This window comes from Rhopalosiphum maidis, chromosome 2 (assembly GCF_003676215.2).
Source record: "Rhopalosiphum maidis isolate BTI-1 chromosome 2, ASM367621v3, whole genome shotgun sequence".
Lineage (NCBI taxonomy): Eukaryota > Metazoa > Arthropoda > Insecta > Hemiptera > Aphididae > Rhopalosiphum > Rhopalosiphum maidis.
The window spans coordinates 79,684,903-79,711,860 of record NC_040878.1 but is presented as its reverse complement, the minus strand read 5'-3'; the positions used below and the strand labels follow the sequence as shown (position 1 = coordinate 79,711,860).

General features: G+C 28.6%; 1 protein-coding gene across 1 annotated transcript in view; it reads right to left on the bottom strand.

The window, feature by feature from the left end:
- LOC113551294 (serine/threonine-protein kinase SIK2-like) overlaps nucleotides 1-26,178 on the bottom strand; it is a 32,389-nt gene extending 6,211 nt beyond the window's left edge. Inside the window, exons 1-8 of the mRNA XM_026953458.1 lie at nucleotides 25,694-26,178; nucleotides 17,838-17,954; nucleotides 14,576-14,639; nucleotides 5,896-6,011; nucleotides 5,658-5,828; nucleotides 5,297-5,420; nucleotides 3,530-3,732; nucleotides 1,029-2,771 (exon numbers count right to left, since the gene is read on the bottom strand). Coding sequence (XP_026809259.1) covers nucleotides 1,029-2,771; nucleotides 3,530-3,732; nucleotides 5,297-5,420; nucleotides 5,658-5,828; nucleotides 5,896-6,011; nucleotides 14,576-14,639; nucleotides 17,838-17,954; nucleotides 25,694-25,801 — 2,646 coding nt within the window. The 5' untranslated portion in view covers nucleotides 25,802-26,178. The remainder of the gene's footprint in view (nucleotides 1-1,028; nucleotides 2,772-3,529; nucleotides 3,733-5,296; nucleotides 5,421-5,657; nucleotides 5,829-5,895; nucleotides 6,012-14,575; nucleotides 14,640-17,837; nucleotides 17,955-25,693) is intronic.
- Between the last annotated feature and the right edge of the window lie 780 nt (nucleotides 26,179-26,958).

Genomic DNA, 26,958 nt, shown 5'->3' with positions numbered 1-26,958 from the left:
CTATTTATTGTATCGTAATTTTATAAAATCATTTCAAATTTTTATGTATAAAGAATTGTAAAATAAATTATTTCCACGTCTACATCAATAACTTTAAAAGTCAAGTACGCAACATCATAAGCTATTGTGTAAGAAATTAATGCTTTCTGAATCAAATTCGGAGTATAAGATGAGTGAATAATATATAATACCCATTACCTGAAATTGTCGACAATATTATACAATTCTACTGCACACGCGTCATGACCTCAGGAGCGTCAATGTATATAATATTTATCATATTGTTTAATGTACAATGACCTGATTTCATTTAAGATAACTTTTTAAAACTAATATTGATATAATAATAAAATGTTTGTTTAAAATATTTAAAGCCTAATTAATCCATTCAAATGTTATCATGTAAAACAACTAAACAAACGGTTTGTCATATCAGACAGATCACATTATTACAGGATTATTATAGTATTACACTCATTAGTCAGTGGCAGCAAAACTACAGTTCAAGTTTGCTATTTAAGCTACAGAAAATAAACAAGTAAAATTAATGGTCAGCTATTAAATTTAATGATCACAGCAATTTTTTAAGAACAGAATTTCCAGAAAAAAATGGTCAAGTTTTTGTTTATGATATACAACATAATGCTATGTAATACAAGTACTTATATTATTTGAGATAGATTATCTATAAAGATACAAGTCGGAGGCGTATAAATTCTGAGTAGCACATACATCTACTAGGATATATAATACCGTCACGGTTATAAGTTTGATAACTATATGTATGTTACCGATCGGTCGAAAAATAAAATCAGGTATAACAATGATAAATTACAATAGGCATTGTCCATTCCTATAAGAATCGTTTCCCTCAAACTTCCGGGTCACTTAAATCTCGATTAGTGTGGTTATAACCTAGGTCGAGATGATATTGTGTGCCTTTAGATATAATATATAATATATTGTATTGATACGATAAAAAAAAAACTATATATATATATATATACATGTATATTATGAGCGGTCACCTGTGAATAATTCTTGGAGAAGTTGTACTGCTGCCCGGATGTGCAGTACCAGTGGTGTTGCGGATCGGGCACCGACAGCCAATTGGCTTGGCCATCGAAGTCGTTGATTTGGCACGTGGCCATGGTGTGCGGCAACGATTGCCAGCTGCCGTCCGATTGGAATTGCATCGTGCCGTGGACGTGGCCGTCGCCACCGCCACCGGCGCCGCCGCTACCACCGTGTTGGGGCGAAGACAATTGCACGGTTTTGTTGTTGTACTGCAACGATGGTTGACGGTGCGTGTGGTGCTGCCGCTTGTTGGCCGGTAAGTCGGCAGCCGTCACGCCGCACTGACCGAACGCCACCGCCGACGCCGCCGCGCCCTGCTTGTGCAACGCGGTCCGCTTGTGCTGGAGCAACCGCTGCTGGAACAGCTGCTGCTGGAGCCCGGTCTTGTCCAGCGCATAACTGTCCGTGTAGTTGAACCGCTTGGCCATGGCTGCCGACGGCGACCTGGGCGGCACGTCCTTTCCGCACCGGTAATCGGCCCCGGCCACCTGCTTCCGGTTCGACGCCACCTGTTCGTCGTTGGGCAGACAGCTCTGGTACAGCATCTTGAGCGTCTCGTGTTCTTTTTGCACACCGCTGCACTCTTGCAACTGAAACAGTTTTCCGTTGCCACCGACCGGCATGCGACCGCCGTTGTATTGTTGCTGCAATTGAGGCGACCGGGGCGACGACGACTGCACGGCGTTGGCCACCGCCACGACAGCCGCGGCCATCACCGCCGAGTCGATCTGGTTCATCAGCCCGTCGGACGCCCGTCTGCCCTCGCGGAAGCTGACCGGCGACATGCTGTCGGTGCGCGACCGAACGCCGTCGCCGGCGGAGCTGTGGTTGTGCGCCAAGAACGAGGCGCGCCTGTCCCACGACGGAGGCGGACAGCTGTTGGCCGCCGCCGCCGCTGCTGCCGCCGCCGCTGTGCAAATCGCTGTGCAGTCCGCCGCATACTTCATTTCGTTGGCGCACGACGGTAGGCTGGACACCTGTAGGTCCGACTCGTACTGCTGCAGGTTGGCCGCGCACTGCAGGTGATCCGCCAGATTCTGGCTGTGGCTCTTGATCACCGGGCCGCCGCCGGCCACGGCCGGGTAAGCCGCGGTTCGGTGCGACTGTTGCGTGGGGCTGGACGACGCGGCCGCGTCCTCCAGGTCCGTCTCGATGCCCTCGTCCGTCGACGTGGAGTACTGGGGCGCCATCATAGTCATGTGATCCAACCGGTTGTGGTAACACATTTTCGGGCCGCCGTCGTCGTGCGGTGCCATGTCGATCTTGTCCGGTTTGCAGCCCTTGAACTTAGGCAGCTGGGGCAGCTCTCTGAACGGCGGGTGTTGTTGTTGCGGCGACTTACACAGGTCGGCCAGGTTGACGGAATGCTGTACGGCCCGGCCCTGGCTGTACGACCGCGGCCGGTTGGACGGCGTGTGTCCGCTGTTCAAGTGTACGGCCGCGCTGGTTTTGGGCTGTTTCCACAGGTCGGGTTGCATGTACTGGTGTCCAGCCGGGCAGTCGATCGATGCCCGCTTGTTGGCGCTCGAGTGTCCGGTGAACAGTTGGGGCTGTTCATACGAGAACAGTTTCTCCGACAGCCGCCGTTCCTGCAGATAGTGGCTGCTGTTCTCTTGCGACTGTTGCTGCTTGAGTTTCTCCAGCAGCAGGTAGTAAATGGCCGCGTAATGATCGTACGTCCGATTTCTCAGCGACTGAAATGTTTTATGCACATTTTTAGTATTTTGTAGTATGACGATAGATCGTTGATATCATTATAATATCTATCCATAAAATATTTTAAAAACTGTTTTCAACCACTTGACCAAAATACCAAATAGAAAAGATAATACCAAATTGTATATAAATCAGCTAAAATTAACTATAGATAATCAATTAATAATACTTATAATATGTAGGCAGTCATTCGAATAGTTACAGAAGTATTCTAGAAAAATACGTCTATTTAGGCATTTATTTATATAGATGTGGAACAAGTAAGTACACTTTTATTTTGTTATTAATTATACCAGTAATATAAAAAAAAAACTATTATTATTTTATTCGTCGAAAATACAAGTGTAAGTATTTATTATGTAGTTCAAATCGGGGTGTGTCAATATCGATAATCGATAAGGTACTAACAAACCCATTGATCTTGAAATCGTTATAATGTTGGTTAGTGATGTCATCAATGTTTAATTCATGAACAAATTTATTATTCATATATCTGAATGCTTCCATTAACGCTTGACTTGTTAACAGAGAAAATTATTGCCCAATACTACAGAAAAACCTTTAATACATCAAAGTTGTTGTTTTATTTCATGTCCTTTGCTATTCCAAAATTGTTTTTGTGTAATACATTTTTAACATATACAACTCGTAATTAAATATTATATTTTTTTGGATGAAAATAAATGTCCATAACTTAATATATCCTTTATAATTAGTTATAACTAATAAATCTAACCTGTCTAGTTCTTGTCGTATTTATATCTAAACTGCTCATGAACCGCAACACTTGATCATTAGGTTCTGCGGGCATTTCTGCAATTGTGCCCGGTAAAAGTCTCGGCGCTTCTTCTAACATCCAAGGATGCCTTTTTATCTGTTCGACTGTATACCTTTTATTTGGGTCTAATATGAGCATTTTACGTATCAATGATTCACAACCTGTAAAATACATTAATATTTAATTGTATAATTATATATTCATATTTCACATGTTGACATATTTAGTGTTCGTTTTTATTCCGACCAAGCGGTTCAGCAGTAGTGTAAAATTGATCGCTCCGCCGCTGATGGCAGTGACGTCATTGCATGTGCGTCATACCACGCGGGCAAACCCGGCACAGAGTGAAAATAAAACCTGGCGGAACTACTAGATTCTTGTATTTGAAAATGTATGACAAACCAACGCACAGTTACGTCATTACAATCGTTAAATTTGAAGCACAGTCCACTTTTATGTATTCCTTCGAGACCACTGCCTCCAATTTATCACGTCACATAATTATAATTTAATTATTTAAATCTTTTAAAAAAAAATTCAACACACTTGTACTAGTACTACCTATGAAAATGTTCAACAGATGAGGATTTTGATTCGGATAAATTTCGTGAATAGAAAAAACTTTCAAGAACTGTAAACAAAAATGTGGGTTTAACCAACGATCCTCCGTAAACACTATACAGCATTTATGATATATCATCTCTGTTATTATATACATATACATACAATACTAATATATAAAAGCAAATAAACAAATATTTATAGGGAGCTTAGTGTGATTTTTCTTGACTATAAACTCGTGTATATATATTATGTATATTGGTTGTTTTTATACACACTTGAATATATTATTATAATAGTTTTCATACTGTCTTATCAATTTACATGTATAACAAAATTAATAATTTTATTGTTAATTAAATTTAGTAATAAGTATTAACCATTGCTAAAAAAAAGGTATTCTTTATAAATGTATAGATACATAAGGCTATAAGTGTAGGTAATAGAAAAATAAAAACAAATTACTATCAACGGTACTAAAATTAGTAGTTCCCCTAGTGCGTACCAAATGACTCTTATTTAATGTTCCGAATGCATACCTATAATATTATTTATTATATAAAGTCAAACTCAATAATTTTATATTAAAGTAAAACTATAAAAGACATTTAAGCTAGATACTTTATACTATTTGCTCCTATATGATTATAAGAATTAAATTATAAATGAATTAATAGATACATACACTATAATGTAAGTACTATAGTACCTACAATATCTATTAGGTTTTACCTAATGAGAATTAATAATTAATAAGTAACGATATGAAATATGGGAGTCAATTTAAATGTCTACAATTTGTATTTAATGGGTAGATACAAAAAAATATATTTCAAACGGTAAAACTGAAAATAAGCAACGTTATACAGCTATTTGAAAAATAACTGTGGAAAATTATATAAATGTTATGTACAGTATTTTTTGGGTCAATTTTGATGATATTTATTATATTTGCTTCATTGATTTCTTACTCATGAATTTTTTAAATCAAGCTTAACTTAACAGTGCCAGTTCAAATTTTCGTCGCGCACTTACGCCACGATTGTAGTTTGTAATCAAAAACGAATCTGAACGAATCAAAATAAAAAAAAACAAAGATTTTTTCGAAAAAAATTACAAGATATTAAATATGACGTATTATTAGATACATTGTATATAACTTACCAGTGCTCATAAAGTACGGTATACGAAATCGTCCAGATAAAACTCTATCTCTGAGCGAATGCAGCGTGCTTCCGTCGAATGGCAGTGCTCCACAAACCAGTACGTACAAAACTACTCCCATACTCTGAAAAATAATTTTTAACAAAAATAAAATTACAAAATACATAACAAAAACAATAGCTTTAAAAGGAATGGATGATAATCATTAATCTGATATAAATAAAATTAGTTGTACCTAATTATTATTACTGCAGTATTAACAATAATATAAGTGTTGTAATCCATTTTTGATTAAAATCTACACCATGAATATTTTACTATCCATGTCTAATGTTTAAAAAAAATAATTCGAAACATTTACCCAAACATCAATCTCGGGACCATAATATTTTTTGCCTTCGAAAACTTCAGGAGCAGCGTAAGGGGGTGATCCACACCAAGTAGCCAATTGTTCGCCAGGTGTAAAATAATTACTAAATCCAAAGTCAGCGATTTTTATATTCATATTAGCATCAAGTAGCAAATTTTCTGCCTATACAAAAATGTATTATCAATTTTATTTTAAAAATTGGGTTTTTTTTTATCAAATAATTTCTTACTTTTAAGTCTCTGTGTACAACGTGCCTGTTGTGACAATACTCAACTGCCGATAGTATTTGCCAAAACTTTTTTCTTGCAGCTGCTTCAGTCATTCGACCGTACTTGGCAATGTAATCTATACAAATACAAATATATTATGTACTGCAGAATAAACTTAATAAATTTAATTGATTTTAAACTGAGTTATAATAAAACTATAAAAATATTATATTTCTATTAACTATTTGAATACGTGTAAAAATTACCTAATATTAAATATCCATAATAATTTAATAGTAATGTAATCAAATGATTAAAAATAGTATAGAACCCATACACTGACTATAGTACTTATACTTTAGGTTATAACTTATTTTAAGAGTCTACAAGTACAAGTCTACGGTAATCGAATTTAGAAGTAACAAAATATGTTCAGTTGTTTTTTTAACTAAGTATTACAAAAAAAATACATTAAGATAGTTAGAAAATATTGTTTTCAAACCAAACTAAATAGGTATTTATACATCGTATAACATAAAAAAAATATTTACGTAATAACAAAATTCATATTTAATTCATAATACAGTAGAAACCGTTTATAATGACACCGGTTGTAATGACATACCGGGTGTAATGACCTTAAATTGCAAGTCCTGGCAAAACTCCTATACTGTATGTACTAATTTGTATCGATTATAATGACGTCTGTATAGTGACTATACGGATGTTATGACGGTTATTTTTGATTTTATTGGAAAAAAGTTTTATCTATAATGACTTTATTAATTTTATCGAAGGTCTTATAACAACCGATTAAGCTAATTTCATCGTTTTTTTGTACATTTATCGTCAGTGTTCCGATATTCGTGTACTTGATCGTTAATTAAATGTTAAAAAATTGTATTATTATTTTTTTTCTATATGAATTAAATTTACAATTTATATAAATATATATAATATAATAACACATTAAAAATGTTATTGTAATAAAATATTTTGTTCATTGCATGTATATAAAAGAGTTTTTAATTTAATTTTTGTCATTTTGGTTATAATAACAATCGGTTATTATGACCAATTTTGACTAGTCTCTTGAATGTCATTATAAACGTTTTCTACTGTATTTACGTTAATATGTTTGTAATGATATATCGAGACGAGGTAAGTAATCTTACACGAAGAAGACAACATAGCTTTGTAGAATGCTATTGCTATAAATATTCTGAATTATTTTAATTATATTATTAATAAAATAAATTAGCAAGCACGTATTCAGGATCAATTTTTGAGGGAGAGGGTGGTAAAATATTTATAATACATAAATTAAAAATAAATTAAAAGTTTATAGTTAGTTTGTTTCTACTTTAAAAATTTCTAGGGGGTTTGAACCCCTACCACCCCCCCCCCTGTATACGGGCCTGATATTTACCGTTAAGATAGCTATCGGTTCCATAGTATCGTGTAATATAAGTTATGCTGGTATATTTAAATTACAGATCACATATTAATCTAGCTGATATATTTCACTTATAAGCTTCTTTATTATTTACATTTTATGATGGAAAAATCAATGTTATAACAGCTATGTTGTGGTAAATACATTATAGAAACTAAACGTCAAGTATATTTTCGCATAAAAAAAATGCAATTTTAGTATTATTCTTTATAGCACTTTTATTACCAGATGTAGTAACTACTGTTTTACAAACAATACATTTATTCATTGTGATTGTATGATACCTATAGTATTGTATATATATTTATGTACATAAATAAATAAATATGAATAATACATTTGATAATCAAAATGAATGTACTATTATAGTTGATAGTTTTGTATAGCGTGAGACCACGAGCAACCACAGGAGATTGACAGCTAAAGTATAAAAAAGTTTTATCATCTGCTTGTCATTAATATTAAGGTTAGAACTTAGCTAGACTATTCCCGATCAATAGAAATAAATATTAAATAGATAACAAATTTACTTATTCCCTTTATATATAATTTTAATTTTTTTTTTTAACGTTGTTTGTGTACTGGGGTAATAAATTAGAAAACAATAAAAAATTATTGCGACAAATATAATAACTCCTGAACCTTACTCGGTTTACTACAATATTTAATATTATACCAAAATTAAATATTTATAGAGCTTTTAAAGTAAATTGTATGTAAAAATACGTAACTGATATTGTGTGTTAAGATTTTCCAAATGTATTGAATAGTTCATATAGTCTATATTTCTACAATCTATATAAACTTTAGTTATAAAGAACAAGATATGACTATATTATAGCATTGCATTAAAACGAACTACATAAATAGTTAAAATTATTAACTATACAAATATTTCGACTACATTTTTTTTTAAATAACGTACTTTTTCAAATTGGAATGAAATTTATTGAAAAGTAAAATTAAGTTGTAATTTTAAATTTTAGCTTAATCAATATGGTTTTTTTTATTAGAAACTTCCAACAACACGTATATACATTTTGAGTACAAATTATAAGAACAAACAAATATTAAAACAATACTGACATGAAATTATTGCTATTGACTACGACCTAATTAACAAATAAACCAAACATTTTTTGACCTAATAACTTTTTTTTTTTAAATAATATATATTTATATAAAACAAGATAATCTCTCGTTCCAGTCGTTTCACTTATAGATTCTATAGACAATATTACAAAATGAAATGTTATGGTTTTTGCATTCTACAAAACAGTTATAGAATTATTATTATTTTTTTATTCACGATTACTCCCATACAAAAGAAGTATATGAATGTACAAATGGAAAAGTGCAGTTTTAAACACAATTGACTATTGTAATATCGATGGTTATTTAAAATAATTTAAATATTATATAATTTCTATATTTCAAAACTTTATAACGTATTATATTTTTATTTTTGCTTCCAACTACATTGATTAAAACAGCCTAAAGTAGGTAACAAACTATATAAAAACATATTATGTAACGCTGCATAAATATATTTTTTTTTACAAAAGTGTCTGAGAAAAACTTATTTAATGATTTTGTCATTCAGTTAAAAAATGTAAGACTTAATACACAGTATAATATATCTACTGTCAATAATGCACAATTTAGAAACAATTAACGAGAAGCATGAAAATAATAAGTACCTATTATATAATGTATGAATTTTAACAGTGAACCTATTGATAATTATATATATACTTAGACGTTTTCTTGTTCATCGACGACTATTATCATTTTTTCATTCAGTTAATATTCCAAAAATGTTTAAAGCAGGTATACAAAATTTTAAGTAAAATATATGAAATGAACCTAGAAACTAGGAAGTATACAATATTGCAGGTTATCTCGTATCTTTGTTCAACTTTATTGGTATTATTGTCTATCCGCCTTTTGCCACTTGTAACTATTTGAATACTTAATGGAAATTAGTAATGTTTTAAAATATTTACATAAATTAGCTCTATAAATTGTCTACTTCTCAGTTTTTTTAGAAAACAAATATTTTTAATTTATTATTTTGAGTCTAAGTAAACCAAAACTACTACATGGAAGTATAATAGAAAGTTGTGTTTTTCTAACTAAAGAGTAATAATCAAAAATATTAAAAGAAATGTAAAAAAAAGTATTATCCAAAGTAGCATTTTAAATGTTTGGTATCTATTAGAAAAATAAATGTTGATGATGGACATAAACGTTATAAAAAAATCTGTATAGGTATATTTAGAAGCTCGCGTGTATATATACAATCGAACAGCATGGTCATTTAATTGGTACGGTGTGTCACCATTTTCATCACCTACTTACTGCATTACAGTGCCAAAAACATTCCTAAATTGACCTGCTGAACTTATGTCAAAAAAGTCGATAAATCATGCACAAAAAAAAAAAAATGTCTTATTCTTTCGACATTAAGAAAGAATGTACAATTTTTCTAATGCTGTTATTTATAGGTATACGTAATATCTTCTCGTGAAGCATTAATACCATAATTCGATTGAGCTGCGTTTAACAGCTTATTACAAGCGAAGTTAATACATGTTTTCTATTTATTTTAATATTTCTTTATTTCTTGGATCCCGTTGGGAAAACCTTAGAAGGGTAAGTAATTCGAAAAATGTATGTACATAATAATATTATATAATATGTTTATATTATATATTAATTATTAATCTTCTCCCTTATTTATCTGCAAGTGATATATTATGTGATTAGGTTCATATAAAGAAAGCAAGCAATAATAATGAGTATATAACTTATATCGTATAAGTATTAATTTTTTATATTATATAGGTTTAATATAATTATTGATTAAAAACTGTTTAGAAGTTTTATAAGGTTTAATGTATCGAGTAACTCACAGTGTATAGTGATTAATGTTAGTTTGGACAAAAGTCAAAAAGTAATTAAATTATGCTATCATGTTACTTAAAAACTCGTACGTCTTCGGGGGTATCGAATAAAGTGTATAATGTATATATTATTATGTATTCATAGGTACAAACGCTATTTAAAATAAGAGGTAATATCAATGGTTATACATAAAAAGAGTTTTAGTGATATTTTTCAATCAGCTAGTAGAGTTAAAAAATATTTTGTTGTGGTTTTAATATTTTACTATATTTTTGTGATGAACAATAACTTTTTTTTACACAAAATATACTATTTTTTATTTGTAAGTTATCTATATAAGTATTATTTATTTATTATATATACTCATATAATATTTATTTAGGACAGGTGGTATTATCAGTATCCAATATTTTCGATATTTGAGAATACCGATATACCATGAATCGGTAATTGCCGTTGCTACCGACTATTGTATGGTATTCCATGCAATTGGCAAAATAACGAATTCATGTAGTCTATGATCGATATAAAGTAGCGTACAAATCCGTATTATATTCGGAAAATCTATTTTTTGTGTAGTGTTTATACCATTTACGGACATAAATATTCGGTAGTACTATACTTTGTGAAATACAATATGGTTGACCGCCACGACTGCAAAAGGGTTATGAAACTCTTAAAACTCTGATCCAGAACAGTATAAGATTATAGAACCATTTTTTTATACAAAGTCCTTTTTATTTTTGTAAGAGTTCTCACCCCCTCTCCAACGGATAACGGTATTAAAAAACATTTAAACTCTACATTTTTTTTCAAGACAATAATATTATAAACATAATTATATAAAAATAAACACCAAGCATTTTCCTAGGTTAGAATAACTGTTCTATAGGTTCACCGAAAACACTATATTATATTTATTGTATAGTATATACCAGCGGTTCTTAACTTGCAGTCCGCGGCCCTCTGGGGGTCCGCGATACTCATGTTGGGGGTCCACGGCAGCTTTAAGAATATTAAAAATAAAATAATTTATATTACAGTTTTATGAAAAATTAAGTTTAATAAAAATAATTATAAATGTGTATGTTTTGTTATGTCTACTTTATATAATTTGTAATATAAATTAATTATTATAATTTTAGTTATGATGACATTCGATGTTTTGTAAAAAAAAGGTATTCGACAAAAAATTGGTAGGGGTCTGCGATTTCTAAAAATCTTTCATCGGGGTTCCGTGTTCTACAAAAAGGTTAAGAACCGCTGGCATGTACCATTTATACGACCGGCAATACCACCGCCTTTGATACAGATAGTAAACGAATTCCAGATATCAGGTATCGAAATTTAAAATACCGACAGCCCTACTTTATAAATACATGTATACGTAATACGTGTATATATATAAATATTTATGTACATCTTAATCGCGGCAATGCATTTCGTATCGCATCGGCCGTCATCGACAACACTGTGTGTGCGCGGGACGGGAAAAACGCAACACACCAGCGGCTGTTGTACGTTACACTTTCGGGGTCGACGCATTATTGTGTGCCGCGGTGGCGTGGGCGTGCAGAGCAACCGGCGGCGGCGGTGCGTTGAAGCCGGTCGCCACTGCTCGCACGCGATCAATATAAGCTCTCTATAGTACGCGTCGCTCTCCGCGTAGTGTGCGCTCTCTTTAGTTGCCGTTTCATATTATTATACAAATAAGCGGGCTGGCGGGCTGGCGGGCTGGCGGGCGGGCGCTTGCGCGCGTAAGTTGTATGAGTGTATGTGTGTACGATTGTCGCTAGATCGCTCGATCGCTCGTTCGCTCGCTGGCTGGCTTGCTGCCCAACCCTCCCGCACCGCCGTCCTAGTCCGACGACGACGCGCGACCACCGCTGTAGCCCCCGCGGTATCCGCACCAAAAGCTCCCGTCTTACACCTCGTCACTGCCACCGCCGACTGTGCATTTTACACTTTCACCGTGATATGCGATTTATAATATATACATATTTCAATTAGTAATAACATTAAATTAATATACAGAGCGATTATTTTAATTTTAATATTTGTTTGAACAGTAGATTTTTTTTTAATCGTTGAACAGGTCCATAGTAAAAAAAAAATAGGTAGGGTGGTACGAAGCGCGATTACACATCGGTGTAGCACTTCTGCGAGCTCATCAATAGACTTTAAATGATCATATCATATAAATTCAATATTTGTTATCTATAATATGTATCACGAACACATTTAAATATTTAATACACAGTGATATAATTATTTACCGTCATTACAATAAATATAAATATTTATTATCTAAAAAAAAGCCGTTGTAATTAAAAATTATAATTTAAAAACTCATTAGTAGCGTGGTTAAGAAATTTAAAAAAAAAAAATTAGATTTGAAACCTTGCGATTACTCTAAAACGTTTGAAAATATTTGTTTAAAAACATAATATTTAAAGAAAAAGGACGTAGTTCACTATTAAAAGATCACCATGTCCATGTGTATGCGTTAAACCATGCAACACACGCACAATACGCGTATTAAAGATGCGGTGAATACATAAATATACATATATTATATTTTTTTATCCGTTATGCAAAATGAGTTAGTTTCTTTGCCGGCATCAAAATTGTTATTTTTATTTATTTTTTTTAGTTTACACAATATCTCTACACGATAAACCGTTGACTTTTATGTTTTTTCGATAACGAATTTTTCCAATATTGTGTAATATATAGAACAAATAATACCATATTTTTAAGCGTATGTTATATAGTTTTTCCATTAGAATCCACGGGAAACTACAATAAGCGAATTTCTTAGCAATAGCTTTAACAATTTATTTTTAAATAATGTTGATGTGATTGAAGCCACAAAATCATTGATGCTGATAGTTTTTTGGTATACTAAACATTTTATATTTTTTTTATCAGGTAACATATTATATACTTGATATATATTTCCAATAATTTTAAATGCATAAAATACCTTTAAAAAAGTACTATCAATCTTTTTATCTTTTATTAATACTTTTTCAGACGATGAAAATACTTCATAACTTGTATAATATATTAATTAAATTATGATAGAAAGTTGAGTGTATATTTGAATAAATAGAGTTATCTAATTTTTATTTAATGATTTAGAATTTAAAAACTATATAATAAATATTATGTGAAATAGATTTTTTTGAGAATTAATATTAAAATTTTATTCAACCTTATTTAAAACCTAAATACATAATTATGTACAATGTTGTTAAGTATTAACACGTATTTTTTCAATACTTGAGTAGCATAATATTACAAATGTGTTTACTATCCTATAGATACATTGCTTAACTTAAAATTTAAAAGTTTCAAACAGTTAAGACACAAAGTGCATATAAATGTTAAAGGAGTAACAATTTCAAAAATTGTATTATAATATTATACATGAATTACACTTAAAATACATTTTTAAGCACAAAAAAACTATTAATGCCGCCGGGAATATCATATATTTTCAATCTCGTATACCCTATAGGGTTATTCATTATAGGTACAAGAAAATTTGAAAGTACATTTTAATATTTCCATGATATAAAATTAACATTTTAAACAGGATTTACATTTCAACTAAAATAATATAACAATAATTAAATCATAGCATAATTATAATATCAAACAACCGTTTTGAATCCCATGATAGAGTAGATACAGTAAATAATAAGAAATAAATCCTTTTAATATTCAAGGTTTTGTTCAATAACAACATATAGTTTTTATTTAAGCTTTCGCAATTCACGGTTGTTTTCCAAATACCAATTAACAATAAAGACTTTGTTTTTTCGTGTAAATTTGAATTATGCTAATTATAAATCACTATAATGAATACTTGAGTCATAGCATAATGAAAATACAATACTCATATTTGGCCAGGGTGGTTATCTAACCACCAGGTTATTTAACCTGTTGTTTATCAATGAGTAAAATGCCTTCTTTTTTTTATTATTATCATTGACATAGAAAGTAAATGACCTAGTTAAGTAAAATAGTACTAAAAAGTAAATATTTCTATACTTTTATCAAATTAATAATAAATTATTTATAAGTTAAAAGATATTAGTAAAATAATTTATTGTTAATAATATGTTATAAAATACTTAGATAAATATTAAATAATCAACATTAATTTAAATCCTTATGTTCCAGAAAATTTTTAAAAAAAATTATAAATATTCATCCCTATGATTTTTAAAATTTGAAAACTAATAAATAGTAATAAATTATTCATTGAAAAAATGTATAACATATTTGTGTGAATTGTCTAATCTAATGTCAAAATTATAGTTACTTACCAAATATTTCTCCTTGACTGGCATATTCTGAAATAATATATATCATATCTTTCGATTCCATAACCTATTTATAACAAAAATTATATCGATTTCAATTTATATTTCTTTTAATAATAATAAGTCACTTTATAGTTCGAACTATCTTAATTATTTAACTACACCGACAACTTCGTTTTACGTAAATGTATAGACATCTGTAAATAGGTACTATACTATTATAGGTAACTAACATTTAAATAATTACATATATGATTATTACTTAGTTATAAACATCATAATTTCATAAAAAAATTAGGTAATATTAGTTTATAATTTGTGAATGACGTGTATGATACAAGTATTTAATACGCAATAATAATTTTAATTTGTATATACTTATACATTTTAAACATTTAACTAAATTATGATCTCATAGCTTATTAGCCGAATTACAAAAAATGTTAAATAATTTAAACATCAAATATTTTATATTCAACTGAAATTTTAACAAATTTATACCAATCCATTCTGCTTATATTAAAAAATCGATTATTGTGATTTTCTCTAAAGACTTATTTTTCAATTGTAATAAGTTTAATACTTGCATATAGTACAGTGTTTTTCTGTGTTATAAGAAATATAGTTATAATTTATTTTAGTCATTTTAGTAATCAGTTTGATTTGAAATAATATATAATATTGACTTTCATAAGTACCTATAAGACAGTAGTCACCAAATGGCGGCCCGTGAACAAATTTTATCCGGACAAAGAAAAAATAACATATTATACTACGACAACATAATATATGTTATTATATTATTACTTAGAATTTTGATGGCTCACGAAAAATGTTCCTCATATTTAATGTGGCCCTTAAAAAATATTAATTGGTGACCCCTGCTATAATATATATTACCTAAAGAATATAAATTAAAATTTTAATCATTACTCAAAGTTTTATCAAAATTTATTATCACAATATTTCAATAACTACAATTATTTTTTTTGAGATATCAATAACAAGCTCTTAACGTGATTTAAAACCATTAATTTATGCAAATATATATTATTTAAATATTTTATTTTTGAAAATGTTCTGCCTATATATATTTTAAATATTAAAATCATTTTTGCACATTTGTGCAATTGTTGCACATGAAGTGCAGTAAGGAATGAAAACATACATCTTAATACGAGAATTTATACAATTATGGATGAATAATTTTTCTTTTACAAGAAAAATTAAAAAGGTAGACAATTGGGTATTTCTTTGCCATTCATTATAACTTATAATTTATAAGTATCAAGTGAGTCACTGCTATGGACAAGGGCGTCTTCGAGGGGCAAATCGCAAATAGGCACAATTTCCCACTCCCCCTTGGATTTTTTCTTGGTCAATTTTAAAATGCAGCATGATGAATTTAAAAACATGATAGAAAAAATAAATAATTATTATTAAATTGATAATTTAGTTGAGGAGTGTATGTTATGGTATAATTTATGGAAAAATAGAAACACAAGTAAAAGTATTATTAAGAATATAAATTGTATAAGTATTTTAGATTAAGCAAATCTATATCCAGCAATTCATAGTGCTCTAACTATCACATTAACTTAACCAGTTACTTCTTATTCAGTAAAAAGAACATTTAGTACACTGCGTAGAGTAAAAACTTAGACAAAAAATACTATTGGTGATAATCGCCTTCATGGTTTATGTATGATAAGGATAACTATACATAAAAAGTTTGTAATATATCATAAATTTGAATTTATAGAAGAAACTATAAATGTGTTCAGTCTACTATCACACAGAATAGAACTATTATTCAATCATAAAAATAAATAATTATTATTTATAATTATTTGTTAATAAATTTTATATTTCTATAAATACAAAATACCGTTAAACAGCAAAAATATATTATTCATAGTATAAATATATAATATCTTAAAATGAATCAAAAATGTAATTTTGTATATTAAAATTCATAATGATATAATATACGTAAACATTTTAAGTTCCCACAAATAATGTTTTTAAATTATAACAAAATAAGTCACAACGTTATTTAACTTTAAATAATTAATTTAGTCAACATTTGAACATAAAATGCGTATAAGAAATAATAGCCTTTACATATTAGATTGTATAGTTTCAGTAGGTATAAACTAATAATGAGTAATGAGGAATCTTGTATTACGTTTTCAAAACTTAGATGAAAAAAGAAAAGTTGTATTGAATCTTATATAGTTATATTATATTTTTAAGAATTGTGAATCATTAAATAAAATAATATTTTATTAATATATATAAAAAAAAAAACTAAAAAGAATTGAAAATTTGGCATGTTTATAAATAGGAAGCTCAAAATGAGTTAAAATATTCTGAAAATGTTATCATAAAAACATTTTATTATGATTTCAAGTATCTACGGTTATTCGCTTTTTAATTACAAAAAAAAAAAAAAAAACGTTCAGAAAGAAATAGTTATTATACGGATTAGATTAGGTTAGGTTGGCCCATGTTGTAAAAATTCGATCTTCAAATGCTCATGAAAAATTAATTTCCTGTACAAGTTTTTTTTATTTATAGATTGAAAAACTTATAAGCAAAAACTTTTTATTTACTTATAACTACAAAACACCTAAGTTTTATTTTTCGAATTTTTCACGAATTTTGTTATTTTAAATGCTTATAAAATAATATCGAGACTATAAGTTTTGGATATTTTTTAATTGGTAAATGAGACATTTATTAGGAACTTTATTCAAGTATTTTACATATTTATAATTTTTTTATTAACATTTATAAAAAGAAAAAATTAAAAACTTAAAAATATTTTGAAAATTATACCATATTATATAGAAAATTATAAGTACTTGGTGAAATGTTAAGATCTTGTGACTGTTTGTTTTTAAATTATAACAAAATAAAGAAATCAATTTATTCATGATCTAATTTAGTATAAAAATTGCCATTTTTCCTTTAATTTTTTGTTTACATAAAAATTTTGTGTAAACAAAAAATTTATATTTTATGATAAAATATAAACCTTAATTTTGACCTCTATAAAGTACAGACTAGATCCAATTTGCTATCTAAAATCACCCTTGAAGTTTAATTGAAGCATTTTATTGACAACTGATGGTGTACTTATACACAAAAAATATCATTGTAAAATCAATACATTCATCGTACAGAATCTTAAACTATATGGACATTTATTTGAGAACCTTACATTATTTTAAGAAATATATTTCCATTTTATTTTACCCACTTGATATAGTTTAATGATGTGAGGATGGTCCAGCTGTTTCATAATATCTACTTCACGATGAACCTTTTCCAGATTAACTGCATCCAATTTCCTTTTATCGATCATTTTTATAGCAACCTGAAAAAAAACAAATAAAATATATCATCAATATATATATATATATATATATTATATATTATGTATAATATTATATACCCAAACATTTTGCAAACGAATAATAACTGTTATGTACATATAAAGCCATAGCTTATAAAATTCTCAATTTTAATTTTAAATATGTACATTTTTTTTTCAATAATAATTTAAATACATGTCAATACTATCTATTTAAAATTAAACAATGAATACACCAAATTATTATTTTGTATTACTCAATATTTAAATATTTTGTTTTTTTTTTACTTTTCCACTTCCAATAAATTTAATTATTTAATGATGTTACATAATTTGAAACACAATATATCTTGTGTCTTATACATTATTTAATTATATATCTGACAAAATACATATTACAATTTATCATTTTTTAGATGTTAACAATACATTTAAATCAATTTATAATGTACTCATTATTTAGTCATAAAATTTAATTAACTTTAATTTTAAACTTTATTTTTTTTACAACAGGTATATTTGATTTTGGTTTGTATGTACATACTTACTACTTTTATATTATTCTACACCATTGTAGATGTATTTGTAGACATACGCTTCTACGCTTAAAACTATTTATAACTGATAAATGATTATAATACTAAATACAAATTAAATGATTGGTATTCAATTTTGTTTGGATACTTTATACATTTTAAATAATAATATATGTACGACAAGAATACCACTCACAGAAAAATATATTTTAATATTTATTGCAATCTTATATTATCTTACTTTTGAATCTTTTGAGCCTTATGATTTTATCATTAAATTATATATGTGTCATTGTTTGTCCAAAGTATATAACAAGTATATGTACCTATACATATTTAATTATTTAATGAACAAATTAAAAAAAATCTTATTAGGTTGTAACTGAATATTTTGTTAAAATTTTTAATAGGTTATAGGTATACTATCTTGTGGTTAGACTGTGTACAAGAGATATGAACAATATAATAATAGATAATTTTAGATTCAATGTAGTTCAAACCTCATAAATAAATACCTAGTGTGGGTTGAAATAATATCCCCACATACCTATACAGTATACATATAATGCACTCTAGTCCCGGTTAGTGTACGTCAACATTCCAAATAAGTATGCTACGTTAAGAAAACTCTGGCATCATTACCAAAATAAAATACTTACAAAAAAAAAAAATGTATATGTATATTTTTAACTCTGAAAAATAAAAATGTTACTGTACAAATCACGAGGTTTAAATGACATGTAATTTAAGTAATATCCAATACATTTATAAGCGAATCAAAATGTAAAAATAAAATTATTAATTTATCGCCAAAATTTAGAATTGGCAACATTCTATTTTACATTTTTATAATTGAAAAATAAATTCAATTTATTCATAAACTAAGCACTACTACGGTACTACAGTTAAAACTACAATTACAACGGTTATTACTGTTATGATTGTAAATTTGTATTTAATACCTACGTTTAATATTTGTAATAATTATTACTTTAGTCAAAACTACATATAAAATTCCATACACTTATTATAGTATACATTTTTTTGCTTTTATATCATGAATATAACATCCAAAATAAAGTTAGGTATTGGCTTATGATTTAATTTAAATAACATGTTAAACAAGCTAAAAGGGCATATAATATATTATACTATATTATATTATTATTACCTATCTAATCTTTTTCACGAATAATTTCAAATACTGTGATAGTGATTTTTAACTATAGGGGTTTCCACAAGATTTGATCAACAATTAAATAATAATATAAATAATAAAAGTTGTAAAGAGTTATTAGTGTTCTGTCGTGAAATTTTTTATAAAGAACACAATGTGCATTGCTTAAAAAAAAATTGAAAATAGCTGAGTTATAATGGTGCCAAACTTTCTCAAGTATGGTAAAATCAAATTATTTTACTTCCATTTTATTTTTATTTTAAATTATATAGATAAGTACCTAATAATATATGATATCATCGTAAAAATGTTTATGTATTTCTAAATTATAAGTTATAACTTCTATATATTTTTCGATTAAAATCACTTAATATTGCAAAGTAATTATAATTAAGTACTAAAAAAACTGTTTCATATTTATATACATTTTATTATATGACATATAGCCGTATATGTATTTACAAACCGATAACTTGAACAATTCAATGAAATTCTTCGTTCATACAACCCTTAACTAAAAACTTTCATATTCTGTGGAATGTGGAAGGCTTAAACGATACGCACATATAAGTTCTATATTCATAAACAAATAGTGGCGATTTGGCGATTTACATAGTGTTATTATATATTTAGAAATGTTTTTTTATACTACGCGTACCACGAGCATATACGTGTATACGCTTGAACGTATAAAATTGTAGCTTTTACGTCACTCGATCAAATGTCTCACATTCAAAACGACCAATGGCATGGATTCGATTTATTGATTTAGCGAATTATAGCATACCATAAAAAATATAAAAATATCGAAAATTATAAAAAATAATATGTCATTGTATTTCACAAAATTAAATTAATGAACCTAATGCCTAAGTAAAAACTATGTTTATCAATAAAATATTATTATTTACAACAAAAATAGGTACTCCCATTTACGGGCTCTTATTTCATCTGACCCCCTTAACACACTATTTTTGCTACTGCCCTTGCCAGAATGTGCTAGTGTACCTACACTACACATTTTATGATCACTATATTGTTTATTTTTATTCCTAATAATCAACACATTTTGAATGTTGTATACTATTATTATAGTATTTCTACAAATATCGAGAATAATCATTCATTATTAATTTTAATTATATGATGTGAAGTTAAAATAAAATATCAAATTTCTTACTTACTAGTTACTATTGAATGAAACTTGAAAATAATTTAAATTTTTTTTCATTTATTGTCTACATAATACATAAAAATATCTATAGGTGTTATATAATATATTTATAAATAACAAACCACTTAATACTAAACAATAGGTACATAATATACCAACAATAAAACAAACCGTATTAAAACCGATTATATAGATTTTACATAACATACCTATCATAATTTTTATGTTGTAATATTATATTATGATCTATGCCATATGTGTTTAAATATTAAGTACATAAAACAATAGTTTTTACTATAAATCTAAATAATTTCTAATGACCTATTTAGTACGATAAACGATAATAATATTTTTTTTTTACCCATGATCAAATATTTTGATTTATAAAAGTCCTAAGTCTTGGTAAATAAAAATAAGTTCCATAAAAATTTTTTTTAAAAATTTCTAAAAAAAATTATTTGGTCAAAAAAGATGAAAAAACTCGTTTTGAACTCCGTGCTTTATCTCTGTGTAATACTGCTGTTGATTAGACTAATAATATCGACCGTATGTTTTTTATGCTTTTAGTTATAAGTATAATACCGAGGAACTCATGTTTACATATTACTGAAAAACTATATAAATATAGCTAAGGGGCGACATAAATCCACAACCCCTTACTTAATACTTTTATCGTAATTTTGTAAATCTCCAAAACAAAATATAAGTTTAAGATTAAAATAAAAGATTTTTCGAAGAAACTATAAAATATAAAAACAACCGCCATGTGCTTAAAACAAAATGATACTTAGATATTTTCCCTTATCTTAAATAATTCAGTCAAACCTGTGTGGCTGTATAAATATTAATTTTAAAATTTAAGCAAAAATATTTCTTCCACATTTAAACAAAAAAATAACAATAATATAAAACGCAATAAACGTAAAAGACTAAAGTCTAAAATACGTCCGAGAAAAATTATATTTACTGCAGTTGTATTATAGACTGAAATATTGTACTATACATACAAAATCATTTTTTTTTTTCAAAAACCAGACGTTAAGTATTTTTGGAAAAACATGATTTTTTTAAAATATATTATTAGTATTTAATTTTTTTTTTGTTAAAGCAATGTTGAATAATCGTTGAAACTTAAGTTTAATGATTTTACAGTTTTTGTTTTATCAGCATTTATTATTAAAATGTTTAAAATGTCTACATTTTTTATGATATTGCATTATTGCCTGGTTCACGATAAACATTCACACCTTTTATATATTTTATTTGTTTTAAATGTTTTTAAAGTAAGTATATTTAGTTATAAAGAAAATTAAATTCAACAGTTATTAAAAGTAAATAGTTATATTATACGTTCAATATGTTTTTAGGTGTAATAAAAAAATACACTAAGTACCTACCTAGTTAATTACTACCGGAATTTTTTTTCTTTAATATATATTTAAATAATTATTGTAATATATCATGGTATTGAATAAAATTTTCACCATTTAAAAAATAACAAAATTCTGCGTACAGCATTCTTCTCAATTAATTTAATTTATAGTATTATCTATACAAGTGTATTAACGGTGATGAATAATATTTTCCTCTAGGGACAATTTTGTAATATGACCGTAAAAGTATGTTACAGATACTTACTCTTATAATAAATTATTTTTTTTAATATGGGTGAATACTAAATGCTCGTGAGAATAGAATAGTACCGCCGTCATTAAAATTCAACCAATATGTTATTTTATGGAATTTAGTAGATACTAGAAATTCAAATCCGTATTTCCCTATTTATACTTACATATGTATTATATATGTACTTATATATGTATTATTATACATATATATTAGTTGAGTAAATTAAAAATGCATATTAACCACACAAAGAATAGGAAATATGGGCTCTTGTTATATTAAAGGAGAAGAAAAGAGAAGAAATTCATTTTATAATTGACTTTTTAAATTTTGTTTTAAATAATAAAACTGTTTATAAATAGTGCTTTAAGCACAAACGTCTATTCATTATAATATGCTTATATATTAGGGGCTACCTACCTGCCACCAGCGTATATTTTAAATGAAGAACAAGTTCCATAATAATGCACTAGGCCACTTCATAATAATTAATTTTTACAATTAAAGTCATATATTATTATATCATAATAAAATGCATAAATATTATATAAATTCATATACTACAGAGTTAAGTTAATTAAAATATGTTTTAATTAATTGATGCATATTTAAATTATAATTTCTCAAGTAGACATTAATATATAGGCATATAGCCAATATAGGTAACCTTTAAAAACGTAATAATAATACCAAAGTTTAAAAAAAAAGTGTGCATTGATTCACTAGCTTTATTTTTCTATGTGAATTATATTGGATTGTGTACCTAATTCATATGTTTACCTATTATAAATGGATTTATATTATTCACCTTTATTTTCTACTATAGTAACAACTAACAATACTAACAAACAAATTAAATTTTAGATTACATATATGCGATAGCGAATATAATTATTGATTGTAGAATGAAATATGGGTTTTTTCTAAACACACTTTTTATAGTGTTTTAAAAATATCATTATTGTAAATTAGCAACAGAGATTATTGCAAAATTTGAAAATATTTAAATTTTAGTTCTGAATAATTTGTAACTTCGTGAGCTTCACGTATTATTTTAAATTATTTATTAATATTCTTTGAGAAAAGGTAGAGAATTATATAAAAACAACTATTCATTTTTTATTTCATTATGTATAATATAATAGGTATATATTTTTTAATATGTTGCACTTAAAATCCGATAATTAGACTTTATAGTTCGTAGCTAATAATATTATGCATGAATATAATAATTAATAATAGGATATTTATTAATTTTTAATACCAACACATTAAAAAAATGAATTGATTTGTTTAGCCAAATGAAACATATTTATATAACAAATCTATTATTGATATTATTTATTATATTTTATTTCAATTATTATTTATTTTATTCATTCATTAGTATTACTAAAATATATTAAGTGTAACATGTAAGCATGTCATTAGATTATAAATATAAATCATAAGTGCATAATAAAAGTTTTAAGATTGAACTGTAAATAGACATATTATAAATACATAACTAACACTGGGTGTCTACGACATAATGCTCTGATTTTATTTTAAATCACCTTTAGAAACCACCCACGCATTTAAATCATTACCTACAATAGGAACAATAAACGTAAGCATTAAGTATAATATACTCTTTACTATATTCTATAGACTAAATAGGTAGGTACACATGACGTACCTACCTACCTATATGCATGCCATGTGATAATAATGACGGAAATGAACCATTTAATGATAGTAAAAAATACATTATAGAGCGAATAAAACAATAATAGGACCACCATCGTCCACTCGCGCGTGCGGTATGTAAACTATAACACAACACATTGGGTTATATACGTAATATAATATTAATATAAGCACAATTTAAATTTCACTGGTGGACTTCTCCTCAATTTCTACATCATCCTGATTATTACATATTCTAGTAAGTATATAACTACAAGAACTCTTAAATTTATACAGAGTGATCACCAAGCATGCTCACCCCCGTTTATTCATTTAATAATACATTTATTCAAATTCTGATCCTTGGAATTTTTAAATGTATTTAAGGATCTTATTTTTTAATTTTTGAGATTTTTTATACTGTAGGTACTTAGGTTTCCTATAATGGCGATACAGACTTAATTTTTAGATTCCTATTTTATAATACATTATTTTCTGGATAATTTTTTGAAAATGTTGGTAGATTCATAGGCACAAATAGTGTTTGAAATTTATGAGGGTTATAGCTCAGTTCTATGCTGGATTTCGAATGTATTATATAGTTAAATTATTAGTTTTTGTGGGCTAAACCCCCCAAGCCCCGCCCTATTTGCGCCTATGTGTATCTAACTAAAAACGGTTTTATACAAATACGAAATAGATATAATATTGAATCATTTGAATCTAGTATTTATTATACCTTAACCATTATTTTGTAAATGACAACATATTAAATTTAAACATATTTTACGTTAAAATTAAAATTTTCAGAAAAATATCCACTAAATAATTAACAGTATAAATAGAAAGTTCTCATTTAAAAAACATAAGTTTTTATTTTCACTGGATACTCTTTAAGTGGCTTAAGTAGTACAAAAAAATTTCAAAAACTAGAAATATAATCTTAAAGTATACTTAAAAATTCCAAAGATTAGATTTATGAATAAAACTGCTTTATTGAACAAAAAAGGGGTGAATATGCGTGATGAATCATTGTGTATTAATTATACATTATACATAGGTACCTTATACCTATATGTGTTCAACAACATTTTTCCTAGCTCCACTACTTTTTTAATTATTATTATATTATTGATGTTATCGTTAACGACTGGAGGAAATTATAATTGATAAATGATAATGCACAAGACTTAGTATTTTTTTCGTCTTTTAGGTTCCGTGTTTAATACAAATTCATGTTTTCATTCTCATAGATGTTAAGTATTGTAAACACATCATGTTCTGAAAAAAATCAGAGTCATAGTGCATAGACTTTTACTATGTGCCATTATGTGGTATATATTTTTAAATTACTCCCACGATTCTCCCCTCCCCCCCCCAAAAAAAAAAACTTAAAAATATTAAAAATGTGCCTAAATTTGTGATGGTTTATACGGATTACCGTCGAAACCCAGTATCTCCCGATCGTGACATATTATTATTATTATTATTATTATTATCATATTAACGAATATGGAGCAAACGCGTGTAAAGTGATGTGCTTATATTATTGTCCACTTGCCTCGCTTCTGACCAGTCGGTGCGTGGCCAACCGGACCTCGGCAAAGTTGCCTTTGCCAATGCGCCGGTCGATGGTATAGAACCCGATAGTGTCCGGTTTGCAGTCCATCGTCGCGTGTCGCCGGTGGCCGGTGGTGTGGATCCGCAGTGCAGCAGTTATGCAGCCCTGTTGCGGGGGACGGCGATTGAACGTCCGGTGGTCGCGGGAAAATGCGACGCGGACGGCACGGCGCTACTGCTACCGCCGATGCTACGGCAATAGCCCGACGCGGTCCGCATGACGGCCAGTTGCTATAATACACAGTATCGTGACAATATATTATCCTATGGTGGTCGTGACAATGTTGCCCGGCACGCGATACGGCATGAGCGGCCGATGTAGCGTCGGCGGCAGCGGCGGCGGGACGGGACCGTAATAATATTATGAATGCGCTGAGGCGCGGATCACCGGCAGTGCTCTGCGGTGGCCGGCTGACGCGCGCGCCGGTACCGCTTTCGCATATGCCCGTCGTCGTCCCCGCCGACGCGCGTCCGTGACGTCAAAGCGCGGATGGCCTGGCGCTGTGCGGCGGAAAGTGCAACTATAATACACGATTGCGGCGGCGGTCAGGTAATCCGCGTGCGTCTTCTCGGATACCCAGAAAATTGAATTATAGACATCACTTAACCACTATATAGGTAGATATTTATGCAATTTGTATAACCACACCACTGAAAAGTCTGAAACACTAGGCTTATTGCAGCTGTATCGCGAAAAAAGTACTAACGGAAAAAATCATTTTAGAAAAAAATTTACAAGTCATAACAAAGTATTGTAATAATAATAATATAATTCTCCATTTTTCATTTTCCACGTTTTAGGCTTTGTAATTATACAACTTTTTTATTTCTTTATTGTTGTTCAAGTTTAATTTTTTCAATGTAATTTAAATGATACAAAGAGGTAGGTGTCCAGCAATATAAATGGTATAGGTAAAATTTATCCACTTCAGTACTTCACTCAAATCTGTCAACATTTTTGAATTTGTAACAATAGTTGTGTAATAAGAATGCTTGTCACTCACGTGGACTTCTTCACATGGTCAAATTACCGAATGTCATCTACGGTACATCCCGTGATTTATAGATAGTATATATTATAACTGCAGCATTTGAGCATTATTATAGACACAGAGTAGTAGGATCAACAGATTTAATACAGTTTACGTTTACGCCAAATAAATTTTTTTTTTCATTGAATACTTCGATACTATACCTACCAATATA